We start from the raw sequence: 15,720 nt of genomic DNA, 5'->3' as shown, positions 1-15,720 counted from the left end.
ACATCCAAAAAAAGACATCCGCATTGTTCTAAAATTCAATACGTACTTCATTGTTGGAGTGAAATTCAAGAAGTGTGTGTGCCAATCCTTCAGGCTCTTCTGGCACATCAGCAATTTCACAGTTGAAGGGATTCACAACCCAACTCACAGCATGTGAATTAAGATCTGGAAAGTACTCAGAGAACTGTTTTCTGAGATTGGTAAGATGCCCTGTAACTGGATCCTTGATGTCACCAAAAGAAAGATCTTCACAATCTTCCAAAAATATGGCTAACTTTGGAAAGGCTGCTATTTTGTTTTGTTCTACTTTCTGGCTCCAGACACTAAAATCTTTTCTCTGGCTTTAATAACATTGATGTTTTTTCCTTGCAATTCTTTGCTCAATGCATTCACATACGCAAAGATGTCAGCTAAATATGCAAGATGTGAAACCAAAGAGGAGTTTGTTATCTTGCTTTTGATCAATCAGAAAAACTTCAAGGAGTTTTAAGAGCCCAAACTTCATTCCACATGAAAACCACCTCACTTCTGTGTGATAAAGTAGGCCTGAATATTCCACCTCTCCATTCTCACATAATTCACAAATAGCTGCGTGTTTAGTGCATGTCTTTTGACAACATTAACAATCTTGATAACATCATGCATGACGGCTTCCAATGCAGGTTCCAAATGCTTCACAACCAGTGCCTGGCACTGGATCATACAGTGGGTAACTTCAATTTTTGGATTCTCCTCTCTGACCAAAGCCAAGAAGCCACTGACATGAACCAACATGGGGAGCTCCATCAACAGACATAGCAATGTAGTCTTTCCACTTTAAATTAATGTTTGGTGTTTTGAAGTATTCATTAACCTTGTTGATGACATCAGTGCCATGAATCCTCAACTTGAGAGGAGAACAAAATAAAATTTCCTTTTCAGTTGCATTGGAACCGTTGTAGCAAATATACACCATCAGCTGCAAATTGCTATTGACATCTGTAGTCTCATCAAGTTGAATAGCGATATGTTTGCTCTCTTTTACTGAAGAAATCACTTGTTCCCACACATTTTCTACCAAGATGGAAATTCTATCTTTTACAACTTTTGCAGACAAGAGCACTGAATTCAGTCACATGGCTTTTTTTCTGACCACACATGATCCCTGCCATTTTAACAGCTGCAGGTTTAACCAACTCCTGACCAATAGTATGTGGTTTCTTGTTTTGGACAATCAATTCAGGCCACTTCAAAGCTAGCCCTTGATGCTGAACATTGATCAAATGTACCTCTCAAGTTGCTGTCCAGTCTTTGCCTTTTGATGTACCTTTCCAAATTCACAAAGTTTTCCTGTGGTTTGGAAGACAGATCTGAGTGCATATTATCCAGATGTTACTTTGCAAGACTGCAGTCTGTGCTTTCAAACAGACAACACACTGAGGTTTCATTTTTCCTTTGTCTTGTATTTCTTTGAAGCCATAATCGACAAACTCTTCCAAGTACAGTGGACCCCCGCATAACGATCAGCTCTTAACTTGACCAATTATGTAAGTGTATTTTTGTAAGTGCTTTTGTAGGTGTATTTTTGGGGGTCTGAAACGGACTAATCTAATTCACAATATCTCTTATGGGAACAAATTCGGTCTATAATGGAACCCAAACAGACTTCTGGATTGAAATAATATTGTTATGTGGGGGTCCACTGTATGTCCTTTTCCTATTGGATGCCCTCTGAAGGGTAAAAGTGAAAATGACTGAAAAACAGACGGAAAACATGATTTTAGCATATTATATAACTTTAACATTGTTACTCATAAAGACCAAAATACAGAAAAGGAATCACGAAAATTAGAATAGAAAACTGCCAAACATTTATATGAGCACTTTCAAATACAGTGGAACCTCTACTTGCGAGCGTGTCCACATGCAAGTTTTCCCAAATACGAGCAGTCGATGGGTCGATTTTTTGTTTCCATATGCGAGCAAAATTTCCACAAGCGAGCAGACCTCAAGGCAGGTTCCTTGACATTGGTGAGGGGCTCTTGCTCTTGATCTCGGGAATTGTATCTCATTTGTTTGTGGGACTATCTTATTGAAATTTGGGATATGTATGATGGAAAGATGCTTCTTAACATACACCAAAAATGAAAGAAATCTAAGCATAAATAATGGAGTTCACTTCTCAGCAATTAGCCACCCCTTTGCAGTAATTTCAAATGGCTTTTATGGTTGTATTCTCGTTTTTTTGGTCTCATTTGATAGAATGGAAGATATATTACAGAAATAGATATGATTTTGATTGCTTTCACGACAAAAAGTACCTTGAAATAGAGCTCAACCTAGGAGAAATGGTCCATTGCTTGGCTGTTTCACAGTAAACAAATGACGTCACTGTCCATTCCAATGTGCAGTCGTGAATGGGTTGACATTATTTATACAATTATTGCAATAAGGAATAACAGTAAATCTTATATTAATTGTGTGAATAAAAATTACAAATTATTTATATAATAATAATAAATAATAATAATAATATGCATAATAATAATATGTATAATAATAATATGTATAATTAATATATAATGCAATAATAATAATAATAATAATAATATAATATGTAAAATAATAATACATCTTTCTTTTCTTTCAACACACTGGCTGTATCCCACCGAGGCGGGTGACCCAAAAGAAAAAACGAAAGTTTCTCCTTTTACATTTAGTAATATATACAGGAGAAGGTTTATAAACTAAAAGAGGAGGCAGTTAGGGTAAGATATAAACAGCTATTGGAGGATAGATGGGTAAATGAGAGCATAGGCAATGGGGTCGAAGAGGTATGGGGTAGGTTTAAAAATGTAGTGTTAGTGTGTTCAGCAGAAGTTTGTGGTTACAGGAAAGTGGGTGCGGGAGGGAAGAGGAGCGATTGGTGGAATGATGATGTAAAGAGAGTAGTAAGGGAGAAAAAGTTAGCATATGAGAAGTTTTTACAAAGTAGAAGTGATGCAAGGAGGAAAGAGTATATGGAGAAAAAGAGAGAGGTTAAGAGAGTGGTGAAGCAATGTAAAAAGAGAGCAAATGAGAGAGTGGGTGAGATGTTATCAACAAATTTTGTTGAAAATAAGAAAAAGTTTTGGAGTCAGATTAACAAGTTAAGGAAGCCTAGAGAACAAATGGATTTGTCAGTTAAAAATAGGAGAGGAGAGTTATTAAATGGAGAGTTAGAGGTATTGGGAAGATGGAGGTAATATTTTGAGGAATTGTTAAATGTTGATGAAGATAGGGAAGCTGTGATTTCGTGTATAGGGCAAGGAGGAATAACATCTTGCAGGAGTGAGGAAGAGCCAGTTGTGAGTGTGGAGGAAGTTCGTGAGGCAGTAGGTAAAATGAAAGGGGGTAAGGCAGCCGGGATTGATGGGATAAAGATAGAAATGTTAAAAGCAGGTGGGGATATAGTTTTGGAGTGGTTGGTGCAATTATTTAATAAATGTATGGAAGAGGGTAAGGTACCTAGGGATTGGCAGAGAGCATGCATAGTTCCTTTGTATAAAGGCAAAGGGGATAAAAGAGAGTGCAAAAATTATAGGGGGATAAGTCTGTTGAGTATACCTGGTAAAGTGTATGGTAGAGTTATTATTGAAAGAATTAAGAGTAAGACGGAGAATAGGATAGCAGATGAACAAGGAGGCTTTAGGAAAGGTAGGGGGTGTGTGGACCAGGTGTTTACAGTGAAACATATAAGTGAACAGTATTTAGATAAGGCTAAAGAGGTCTTTGTGGCATTTATGGATTTGGAAAAGGCGTATGACAGGGTGGATAGGGGGGCAATGTGGCAGATGTTGCAGGTGTATGGTGTAGGAGGTAGGTTACTGAAAGCAGTGAAGAGTTTTTACGAGGATAGTGAGGCTCAAGTTAGAGTATGTAGGAAAGAGGGAAATTATTTCCCAGTAAAAGTAGGCCTTAGACAAGGATGTGTGATGTCACCGTGGTTGTTTAATATATTTATAGATGGGGTTGTAAGAGAAGTAAATGCGAGGGTCTTGGCAAGAGGCGTAGAGTTAAAAGATAAAGAATCACGCACAAAGTGGGAGTTGTCACAGTTGCTCTTTGCTGATGACACTGTGCTCTTGGGAGATTCTGAAGAGAAGTTGCAGAGATTGGTGGATGAATTTGGTAGGGTGTGCAAAAGAAGAAAATTAAAGGTGAATACAGGAAAGAGTAAGGTTATGAGGATAACAAAAAGATTTGGTGATGAAAGATTGTATATCAGATTGGAGGGAGAGAGTATGGAGGAGGTGAATGTATTCAGATATTTGGGAGTGGACGTGTCAGCGGATGGGTCTATGAAAGATGAAGTGAATCATAGAATTGATGAGGGAAAAAGGGTGAGTGGTGCACTTAGGAGTCTGTGGAGACAAAGAACTTTGTCCTTGGAGGCAAAGAGGGGAATGTATGAGAGTATAGTTTTACCAACGCTCTTATATGGGTGTGAAGCATGGGTGATGAATGTTGCAGCGAGGAGAAGGCTGGAGGCAGTGGAGATGTCATGTCTGAGGGCAATGTGTGGTGTGAATATAATGCAGAGAATTCGTAGTTTGGAAGTTAGGAGGAGGTGTGGGATTACCAAAACTGTTGTCCAGAGGGCTGAGGAAGGGTTGTTGAGGTGGTTCGGACATGTAGAGAGAATGGAGCGAAACAGAATGACTTCAAGTGTGTATCAGTCTGTAGTGGAAGGAAGGCGGGGTAGGGGTCGGCCTAGGAAAGGTTGGAGGGAGGGGGTAAAGGAGGTTTTGTGTGCGAGGGGCTTGGACTTCCAGCAGGCATGCGTGAGCGTGTTTGATAGGAGTGAATGGAGACAAATGGTTTTTAATACTTGACGTGCTGTTGGAGTGTGAGCAAAGTAACATTTATGAAGGGGTTCAGGGAAACCGGCAGGCCGGACTTGAGTCCTGGAGATGGGAAGTACAGTGCCTGCACTCTGAAGGAGGGGTGTAAATGTTGCAGTTTAAAAACTGTAGTGTAAAGCACCCTTCTGGCAAGACAGTGATGGAGTGAATGATGGTGAAAGTTTTTCTTTTTCGGGCCACCCTGCCTTGGTGGGAATCGGCCAGTGTGATAATAAAAAATAAAACTACAGGAGAAGGGGTTACTAGCCCCTTGCTCCCGGCATTTTAGTCGCCTCTTACAACACGCATGGCTTACGGAGGAAGAATTCTGTTCCACTTCCCCATGGAGGTAAGAGAAAATAAACAAGAACAAGAACTAGAAAGAAAATAGAAGAAAACCCAAAGGGGTGTGTATATATATGCTTGTACATGTATGTGTAGTGTGACCTAAGTATAAGTAGAAGTAGCAAGACGTACCTGAAATCTTGCATGTGTATGAGACAGAAAAAAAAAGACACCAGCAATCCTACCATTGTGTAAAACAATTACAGGCTTCAGTTTTACACTCACCTGGCAGGACAGTAGTACCTCCCTGGGCGGGTTGCTGTCTACCAACCTACTACCTAGTATAATAATACATATACACCTACCATCCGACTTACGACCTGCTCGACATACGTCCACTCGACTTACGACCGTGCATCTGGCAGCTGGGCTGGGCCGGCTGATGCACACCGCTGTACAATATTTGACAATACTCTCGCAATACTCTCGGTGGGAATGTGTCATGCAGGCAGCATCAGTTTGAGTAACCCTGCCCTATCAGCAGCATCATATTGTATTAACTGTACTAACTGGACAGTAAATTTCACCATGGCCCCTAAGATGAAGTCTGAATCTTGCACTGGAGATTGTGGCAAGAAAGGCTCTTACTCTCGAACTCTCTATTTGTTTTCACTGTTGCACATAAACCTGTCTGTATCTGTCTGCCTGTATCTCTGTGTCTGTTTATCTGTCTGTCTACTAGTGTGTCTGTCTTTCTGTCTACCTGTGTGTCTTTGTCTACCTGTGTCTGGCTTTGTCTACCTGTGTCTACCTGTGTATGTCTGTCTGTCTACCTGTGTGTCTGTCTTTCTGTCTACCTGTGTCTGTCTTTGCTTGTCTGTCTCAGAGCCACTCATTAAGAGTGTACTTGGTCTTGAAGATGCCATATTAATAATGATAATAACAATAATAATCACTGAGGCGCATTAAATGTGTATAAAACGTTAATATAGACATTTTGCTTAATCCATCTATGATTTTTTTTTTTTTCAAAATTATATAATAAACATGCTACATAACATATAAATTAACAAATATGAGATGTTTTTCTGGTCGGCTTGACAGTGAACAGGAATCGTTCGTGTCCCGGCTGGTAACAACAACAACAACGTTTGTTTACATAACTCGTGAACGTTCTACATTCACATTCTCTCTCTCATTTATTCATTTAATCTTGTCTACTCACCTCTCACTCTACATTAAAACTACAGATATTTTAAGGTAAGTAATGAGTGGACACGATTATTATACAGTGGACCCCCGGTTAACGATTTTAATCCGTGCAAGAGGGCTCATCGTTATGCGAAATAATCGTTATGCGAATGAATTTTCCCCATAAGAAATAATGGAAATCAAATTAATCCGTGCAAGACGCCCAAAAGTATGAAAAAAAATTTTTTTTACCACATGAAATGTTAATTTTAATACACACAAACTGAAAAAGGCATGCACAATTAAATGACACTTACTTTTATTGAAGATCTGGTGATGATTGATGGGATGGGAGGAGGGGAGAGCATTATCTTCTTACTGTTTAGAAGGGGAATCCCCTTCCATTACGACTTGAGGTAGCAAGTCCTTTTCCGGGGTTACTTCCCTTCTTCTTTTAATGCCACTAGGACCAGCTTGAGAGTCACTGGACCTCTGTCGCACAACAAATCTGTCCATAGAGCTCTGTACCTCCCGTTCCTTTACGATTTGTCTAAAATGGGCCACAACATTGTCATTGAAATAGTCACCAGCACGGCTTGCAACAGCTGTGTCAGGGTGATTTTCATCTATAAAGGTTTGCAGTTCAACCCACTGTGCACACATTTCCTTAATCTTTGAAGTAGGCACAATGGATTCCACAACTGGCATAGGCTTCTCAGGGTTAGCCCCAAACCCTTCAAAATCTTTCTTAATTTCCATACTAATTCTCACCCTTTTTACCACAGGGTTGGCACTAGAAGCTTTCTTGGGGCCCATGGTCACTTATTTTCCAGAAACAGCACCGAAAACACTGTAATAATACGAAATATTCCGAGTGTATGCTTGGATGTTACCGCGGAGGCTGGCTGGTAAACAATGGGACGGCCGGCACATGTGAGGCTGGCTGAGGGCACATTGGACGCGTCTCGGACGAAAATCGGTAAGCGGGTTTTTAATCGGTATGCGCGGCAAAAATTTTGCGATAAAAGTAATCGGTATGCGGAAAAATCGCTATGTGATGCCATCGTTATGCGGGGGTCCACTGTATTATAGCTTAATAATAATAATATTAATATTAGTACATACGTATTATTGTAATACTAATGATTATTAATATTATTATTAATTTAACACTTTGTCTGGATTTTTTGGGTTATCCTAGGTAATTTATAATATGTATGATAACTTGACTTACGTGTACCAGTGAGAGAGAGAGAGAGATACAAAGAGACAGCCACATTCGGTCAGCCAGTCAGCCAACTACACACCCACCCATCCAGCCACCCACCCACCCATCCAGCCACCCACCCACCCATCCAGCCATCCATCCAGCCACCCACCCATCCGGCCAATCCAGCCACCCACCCACCCATCCAGCCACCCATCCAGCCATCCATCCAGCCACCCACCCATCCGGCCAATCCAGCCACCCACCCACCCATCCAGCCACCCACCCACCCACCCACCCACCCACCCACCCATCCATCCAGCCACCCACCCACCCATCCAGCCACCCACCCACCGGATACGTATTACACACGTTCCAGAGTTGTTTCTCTTTACTTAGGGTATAGGTTACACAACATTCTGCCAGGATGACACTACCAGTGGTATTCTCCCATTCCACTGTGTCGACAATACATGAAGATAATAGTAACATATGATACTGTATGCGATGTAAAATTTACAATACATATCACTACCATGTATACATTATATACAGTACATAAATAATTAAAATACAACAATAGAAGTAAATTATGGTAAAAAGAATGAAATAATGATTGTACATTACAGTATTATGTAGGTAGTTTATATAGGAAAGTTTTGACATTATGCCCTACCCAATATGTCGGCAATTTTCAAAGGTTCGACTTACGTCCATTTTGACTTACGACCGGTTGGTAGGAACCAAGCTTGGTCGTAAGTCGGATGGTAGGTATATAATAATAATGTACTACATATAATAATTATAATAATAGATGGCTTCAAAAGGCCATCACTAGGTGGCATTGTTTACCACTACAAAGAGGGAGCGGTTGTGGCCGCCTCCACCTGTTACATAATGACATATTTTATTCATTCTAGAGTATATATCATGTTTCTTTTTTATTTATATTGTTTTTTGTGTCATATTAGATGAACTGTGATATATAAATAAGCCGTATAGATGATATTAGCAACATTATTCATGAAGTATTTTGCCCGGTCTCCAGACAAACTTTCGTCTACCGCCGACACTGCCCATACCACTACATGAATGACATATTTTATTCATTTTAGAGTATATATCAGGTTTCTATGTTATTTATATTTATTATGTCATTAGATGAAGTGAGATAGAAAAATAAGCCGTAGAGTTGATATTAGCGAAATTATTGAAGTACAGAATTCCACTGGAATGGATTAATTGCATTTCAGTTAATTTAAATTAGGAAAATTGACTCTGCAAACAAGCAAATCCACTTGCGAGCATGGTCATGGAACGGATTAAACTCGCAAGTAGAGGTTCCACTGTATCTATAAATTCTAATAAAAAATGAAATATAAATAAATATTACATTGTACTCTCCTAATTGTTATGACAAATCACAAAACACTACTTTACCTTGGTCATCGAAGGCATAAACCTAACAAACAATGCACTTTGGTTGACTGTGAGCAGAGACAGTTATTGATAACAAGATAGGACACTAGGCCAAAAGTAACACAATGGTGGTTTCGACAATGGGACGTGTGGGTGTTGGGCCGGCTCCTGAGTCGGTGCTGACACTTGCGGTGTTGCCAGCTGTTGGAATCTTTACCTACAAATTAGATTTTTAATTTTATTAAGAAACTAAAAATTATTTGTTTGCCTCACTGATTGAATATAAAAAAATTATACAATTTTATTTGTTTATTGAGCTTTCATTACCTCTGAGATTTCCATTTTACCCCATTTGGGTAATTTACCCCAGTTCCATGAACTAAGTTGTAAAGACTTTATGTAGCTCATGGTAGTGTAAAGCAGGTTGAGCTTTCACTGAAGCCACTTGCCTGTATTCTCTAGTTAAAGAACGTTTATCTTGTGTTGGTCCACTAGTATACTGGTGGCCCTCCTTACTCAGTAGATGCCTTCAAAACCCATGGTAACTGTACTAAGCACAATTAGGCCATCAGCATTTAATTTTACCTTGTAAGAAATTTAAATAAGCTTTTACTAATTGTGCTGATTGTATGAAGTGAATATACATTGCAGTTACAGACTTACCAATAGAAATGAGACATTACAGACTATAATAGTAAATTAGAATAAAGCAAACCTGCATAAAGTGAGGGGAAACTTTTTTCCATTTTTCTTATTTAAATTTACTCTGTTTCTTAATGTTCTGGTATATGCTAGAAGTGGAGACCTGAAAAAAAGGGTAAAAATGCTAACCTACTTCCCTTACCCTTGCCACTTGTATAAACATTTATTTTTGGTCTAGAGCATTGAGATAAACCTCAGTGAAACACTGACCTTGAACTTGCAAAACCAGCACTGGCCATGTTACTCAAAACAGTGAGCAATCTTCAGAATATAAATGCTGCAAAGTGTAAAATTGAGTATCAGGATTAATTTTATAAGGTTACATTAGCATTTGTTGTTGAATTTCTAAATATGTATGCATTTCCTCTTTTCATATTTTTTTTTGGGGGGGAGAGCAGAGGGCATTCTAGCAAGAGAGTAATACAGTGTAAAAATGGTTATACATATACACTTTTGTAAGGACTTTGTGTGATTAAAATACTATTGTAAATATCAAGTATTACTACCCAGAAACTTTCATCATGAAAATTTTTTAGTGTAGGAGCTATTTGATCTTTTTCCTAGTAAACTCTCAGAGATTCCTTGATACCATTAAGGGCTTTTGATGCAAGGAATTGCTCATATTCCAACAGCACATTCTGCCAAAGAATCCACACTTGGGTAAAACCTGCAAGATGCTGATGCTGCAGTAGAGAATACCCTATACATGTATTTTTAAGAAATTGGCAAATTTGTGCAAACCTGCTTGATAAATATTATTGATTTGATTATTTAGTATTAATCATTTGGTACAGTACCAAGGTCTGTAGCCCTGTAGTTTCATGTGTTGTTGTCCTCGACTGCAGTTTTATTTACTTTATAAGTGAATTGTATTAATTTATTTCATCAGATTATAATGTGAATATTTAATGATGAATAATTTATATTTCAGAACACTTGTAGAGTTTGCCCACCAAAATGAAGAAGTTGTCTCTGAAGTAGCAGAGAGAGGTTATCAGTTCATCAAAAACAACCTGAGAATGAAAGATGTCCTCTGTTACTGGCAGAAGTTGCTTCTCACATATGCTGATTTAATGAAATATAAGCCACAGAAGGAAGATGGCTTAATATATATTGTACCAAAGAATTAGTTAAGCTGGTATTCATAAGGAAACAGTGTTAAGATTGGAATACACAAGATCTCAAGTTTATCATTCATTTTATAATCAATTGTGAGAAAGATTGATCAAATTTTTATGCTTGGTTGCTTGACTGTGTATGTACAATAGGCATCTTAAATATGCACTTGCACAAGCACATCACAGCTAATGAGCATGCTAACCATTTAAAACTTAAATACTGAAATGTTTATGGGTTTCTCACATAAACTAGTATTTCATAGGAATACCCTTCGTTTTGAAGCACTCTAAGTTTCCTAGGCACTGATGGCACCCCAAGATTTTGGGGTTAGAGAATATATCCATGTCTCAAAGCTTAGTTAATAAGGGTCCATATGTTCTCTACTGCATAAAAGCCTGGTGAGTTACCAGGCCAATCCTTAAAGTATGGATTTTCACAATGATTTAGCCAGTCATTTATGTCTTTCGCAGTATGTCACAGGGCACGGTTTTCCATGGAAAAGTTACCCTGGCACTTCTCAAAACAGTCAGGGAAATAGTCTGCAAAAAGCATAATTTTGTACATGCATATTTATGATACCTACTGTATATGTAGAATTAGTTTTATTGGCAGGGTTTGAATCCTAACTCCTGGACCTGCCCCTTGACTGTTAACAACAGGTTTTACAGATTCCTGGTCTCAGAAGCCCAATTGTCTACCGTTCAACTTGTTTGAAATTTGCAGATTGCTTTTACCTTCCTCAGGTAAAACCTTAAGTTGTGCAATTTTTTATGCCATTTTTAATTTTGCACCAACTGAACTTGCAGTTCAGGAAAAAATATCTAAATCAACTAACTTTTGTAAGAACTTGTAAAACTGCTATTTTTGGGGGGCAAGGGGGTACAGTGGACCCATGGGTAACGATGACATCGGCTAGCGATAAAATCGGATATTGATGAATCTTTGTGTAAAAATATAGTCTAGGCCAACGATGAAAAACTTGGTTAGGGACATTCATCCCGAACGTGTCCGCCTGTCCGTCCGGCCTGAGCGCCTCAGCTGCCCTGCTTTCAGCTAGTGTACCATTGTTTACAATCCAGGGTGGACGGTTCCACGCATACATTCAATACATTTTGTATTATTCCATTGTTTATTATGCTTGTAACTGCTAAATAAGCCACAATGAGCCCAAAGAAAGCTTCTAGTACCAACCCTGCGGTAAAAAGGGTGAGAAATACTATCGAAATACTATCATACCATGGTCAGCTGCTGCTGCACCACCGTCAGCTGCTACTGTACCACGGTCAGCTACTGCTGCACCACCATCAGCTGCTGCTGCTGTACCACAGTCAGCTACTGCTGCACTACCGTCAGTTTCTGCTGCACTACTGTCAGCTGCTGCTGCACCACCATCAGCTGCTGCTGTATCACGGTCAGCTGCTGCTACACCACCATCAGCTGCTGCTGCACCACCATCAGCTGCTGCACCATCGTCGGCTGTACTACTTGAAAGTGTGGAGAGACTGTTGTTGGTGTGGCTTAACGAGAGACAATTACATGTACTGAGAAACAATTAACCCCAGAGGGTTAGCCACCCAGGATAAACCAAGAAAGTCAGTACGTCATTGAGGACTGTCTAACTTATTTCCATTGGGGTTCCTAATCTTGTCCCCCAGGATGTGACCCACACCAGTCAACTAACACCCAGGTGAACAGGAAAAAATGCCTGGAACTAGTTCTCATATTGGTGAATTTAAGGCCAGCAAAGGTTGGTTTGAGAGGTTTAAGAATCGTAGTGGCACACACAGTGTGATAAGGCATGGTGAAGCTGAAACATTCCAACCCCAACAAGTGTTCAGTTGTGGCAAAACAGGCTTGTTCTGGAAGAAAATGCCAAACAGGACCTACATTACTCAGGAGGAAAAGGCACTCCCAGGACACAAGTCTATGAAAGACAAGCCAACTCTCATGTTTTGTTGTAATGCTAGTGGGGAATGCAAAGTGAAGCCTTTACTCGTGTATCACTCTGAAAATCCCAGAGTGTTCAAGAAAAACAGTCTCTCATCACTCATCAATACTTTTCAATAAAGGTAAGTGTCTTTTAGTATTTATTTATGTATTTATTGTGCATGTCTCATTGTTTTCTGTGTAGGGAAATGTATATATCATGTAAAAAAATTATTTTTTAATACTTTTGGCTGTTTGGAATGGATTAATTGGATTTCCATTATTTCTTATGGGGAAAATTAATTTGGCTAACCATAAAATCGATCAAGGACAAGCTCTCTGGAACGGATTAAAATCGTTACCCGAGGGTCCACTGTATTTTCAAATAACTCACCCATGTTAGCCTTCACCACCTTGTCCAGTGTTTCATCTTATACCTTCAGATGAAAAAATTGTTTCATGATGTCTGCGGCTTTTTTGTCTAGTTGGTATCTGTGTACCCTGGCTTCCTTACCTTGCATCTCAAACAGCTTGTCTCTATCTCTGTCTAGTCCCCTGGGTTTTTTATGTCATGATCATGTCCCTCCAGGTCCTCCTTTGTTTTGAGGTTGTTAGGTGGACTTTTTTGTTTCTCTTAAAGCCTATTGCCCTGTCTTTGTATGTGCATATTTGTGTGCATTTTTTGCACTTTATTTATTGGTGTATGTATGATTATGGTGTATGTTTTTACTGTAATTGATTTAATATAGCAGGTCATCAATTGTGGTACTGTCAGCAGGGTCCTATTAGGGTGGGGACTAGGAAGCTAAAGCTCTAGGTACATTGGTAGATAAGGCTCATGAGAATTCAGACATTTTTTTTTTTTTTACAGAAACATTTTGAAATACAGTAGAGCCAACTCTTTTGTGTTCTGCTACCCTATTTGGGTAAGTCTTCAGGTCTAATTTGAGCCTTTCCAGAAATCTGTCAGTGCACAGGAAATTAACACTGCCACTAGCCACAATAGGAGAAATTCAACATTCTCAAGTAACCAGTCAAATAGCCCTAACTCTTAAGTCTAGCTCTAAATCTGGGAGTGTTTCCAATCATTTTAAATTGCTGTTAAGTAGGAATAATGACTATTTGAACTCATTTTCAAAAAATAAAAAGCTATCATAAGATGCAACAGATTTCAAAGGAGTAGAAAAGTCTTAGAATGGATCAGTCTATAACATGCTAGAGGCAGTCAACTCTCTCCTATATTTTGATGACTGAACACTTTAGGGTTAATGCACGGGATGTGTTCCTGAAAATTTGCGCTCTGTTTAACAAAACTAGCCTTGGCTGAACTAAAGAACATGGGAAAAATAGGGCTACGTTCGTAGGACCTCAAAAAAAAAAGTAATTTTTTCTTGTCATAAACTGTTAAAAACAATGAAGTTTTCATATTTTACATTGTAGTTGTCATGGCTTGATCTGAAAGTGTATGTGGAAATGATTAGTATTATCCTAGTACACCTAGTACTAGGATAAATTCCTAAATATGGTGAGAGGGTTGACGAAAACCTACTGGGCTGATGTAGACGGCTGTGATTCTCGTGTTGATGTGAATGCAAAGTTTTCAGTAGTCAATGATTGTAATAGTATTCTGCAGTGCATCTATTGTTTGACCTTGCAGCACTTTATACAGCTGATAAGGCATCATTACCAGCTCCTGCCTCAGCCCACAGTTCGTTCACATAGGTGCTTCTAGTTATCAGGGTCCTGTTTTATCAAAGTCTGTATACTTACCAATACTGTGCCTTTTACTTGGTTAAGGCTAGATTTTACTGTATTTGCTACTATTTTGTTCTGTTTCTCCAAAATTTAATATCCATTTTCCTAATTTTCCTAGTAAACCAGTTGATATCACTTTGTGCTGTCACTCCAAGATCATGTTTGTCGAAAGCATTTGCAAAATCCCTGTAGACCACATTTATAATTTTTTCTTCCTAAGGCTCTGTAATAAAGTTGTTCAGCAGCTGTAATGAGCATGACCGTCATATGTGTTGGTTTAGGTTGTGCAGGTTATGCTGTTCCAAAAAGTTTGTGACAGTATCTCACTCTTTCAAAGACTTTGATGTGTGATGTTAGTGCTACCAGTTTATAATTTATTGCCAGCACTCATCTCCTCTGTGCGAGGAGTTAAGTCTGTCCTTTTCAAGGTCTCTGGGAATCCCAGGACTCCAGCCCAGGTGTTGCATTCATGGAAAAAATATATATGTACATACAGTGGACTCTCGGGTAACGGCAGCATTGGCTAATGCCAAAATCAGATAGCAGCACGTTTTTGTGTCAAAATATTGGCTCGGCTAACGCCCAAGAACTCAGTTAAAGGCATTCTTCCTGAACATGTCCAGGCGGCCTGAACCCATGTAAAGCCAGTATACCATTGTTTGCCAGAGAGGATGATTCCTCATGTACATATGCTTGTAACTGCTAAATAAGCCACCATGGGCCAAAAGAAAGCTTCTAGTGCCAGCCCTGTGGTAAAGGAGGAAAGAAGCACAATAGAATTCAAGAAAAAACTTGTAGCAAAGTACCAAAGTGGAGGAGGAAGAGAGAGGGGTGAATGTGCCTTCTGCAGTGATTCAGCGATATGTATGACACTAAAGCAGCAGGTATCGATAAAGGCTATAGTGCCAACTAGCGATAAAGTGGAGAATTAACAGTAGCAAATAAGTTAAGCGAGTAAGCGATAGAAAAACGACACGAAAGTAACTCTCCAATGTTGTTGGATGTTCATCGGGCCAATGAACATACGCCGCCCTGCTACGTATCTTCCACCACCCTAAACCTCTGCCAGTATCTCCTCCATCAAACTAACTAATTAAACTAACATTTCCTCCAAGGTAAGTGTAAATATAAAAAAAAAGTGTAAGTATAAAAGTAAATTTTTTTTTTTTTTTTTTTTTTTAATACACTGGCCGATTCCCACCAAGGCAGGGTGGCCCAAAAAAGAAAAACTTTCACCATCATTCACTCCATCAC

General features: G+C 39.1%; 1 protein-coding gene across 2 annotated transcripts in view; it reads left to right on the top strand.

Moving 5' to 3' along the window:
* LOC128684760 (O-glucosyltransferase rumi homolog) overlaps window positions 1-13,577 on the top strand; it is a 230,364-nt gene extending 216,787 nt beyond the window's left edge. For both annotated transcript variants that reach the window (XM_070088643.1, XM_070088642.1), the window contains exon 10: window positions 10,598-13,577. In XM_070088643.1, the coding sequence (XP_069944744.1) occupies window positions 10,598-10,796 (199 nt within the window). In that variant the 3' untranslated portion in view covers window positions 10,797-13,577. The remainder of the gene's footprint in view (window positions 1-10,597) is intronic.
* Window positions 13,578-15,720: the final 2,143 nt, after the last annotated feature.

This window comes from Cherax quadricarinatus, chromosome 25, assembly GCF_038502225.1.
Source record: "Cherax quadricarinatus isolate ZL_2023a chromosome 25, ASM3850222v1, whole genome shotgun sequence".
In the NCBI taxonomy this organism is placed as follows: domain Eukaryota; kingdom Metazoa; phylum Arthropoda; class Malacostraca; order Decapoda; family Parastacidae; genus Cherax; species Cherax quadricarinatus.
The sequence above is the reverse complement of the archived record's forward strand: the minus strand, read 5'-3'. Positions and strand labels throughout refer to the sequence as shown.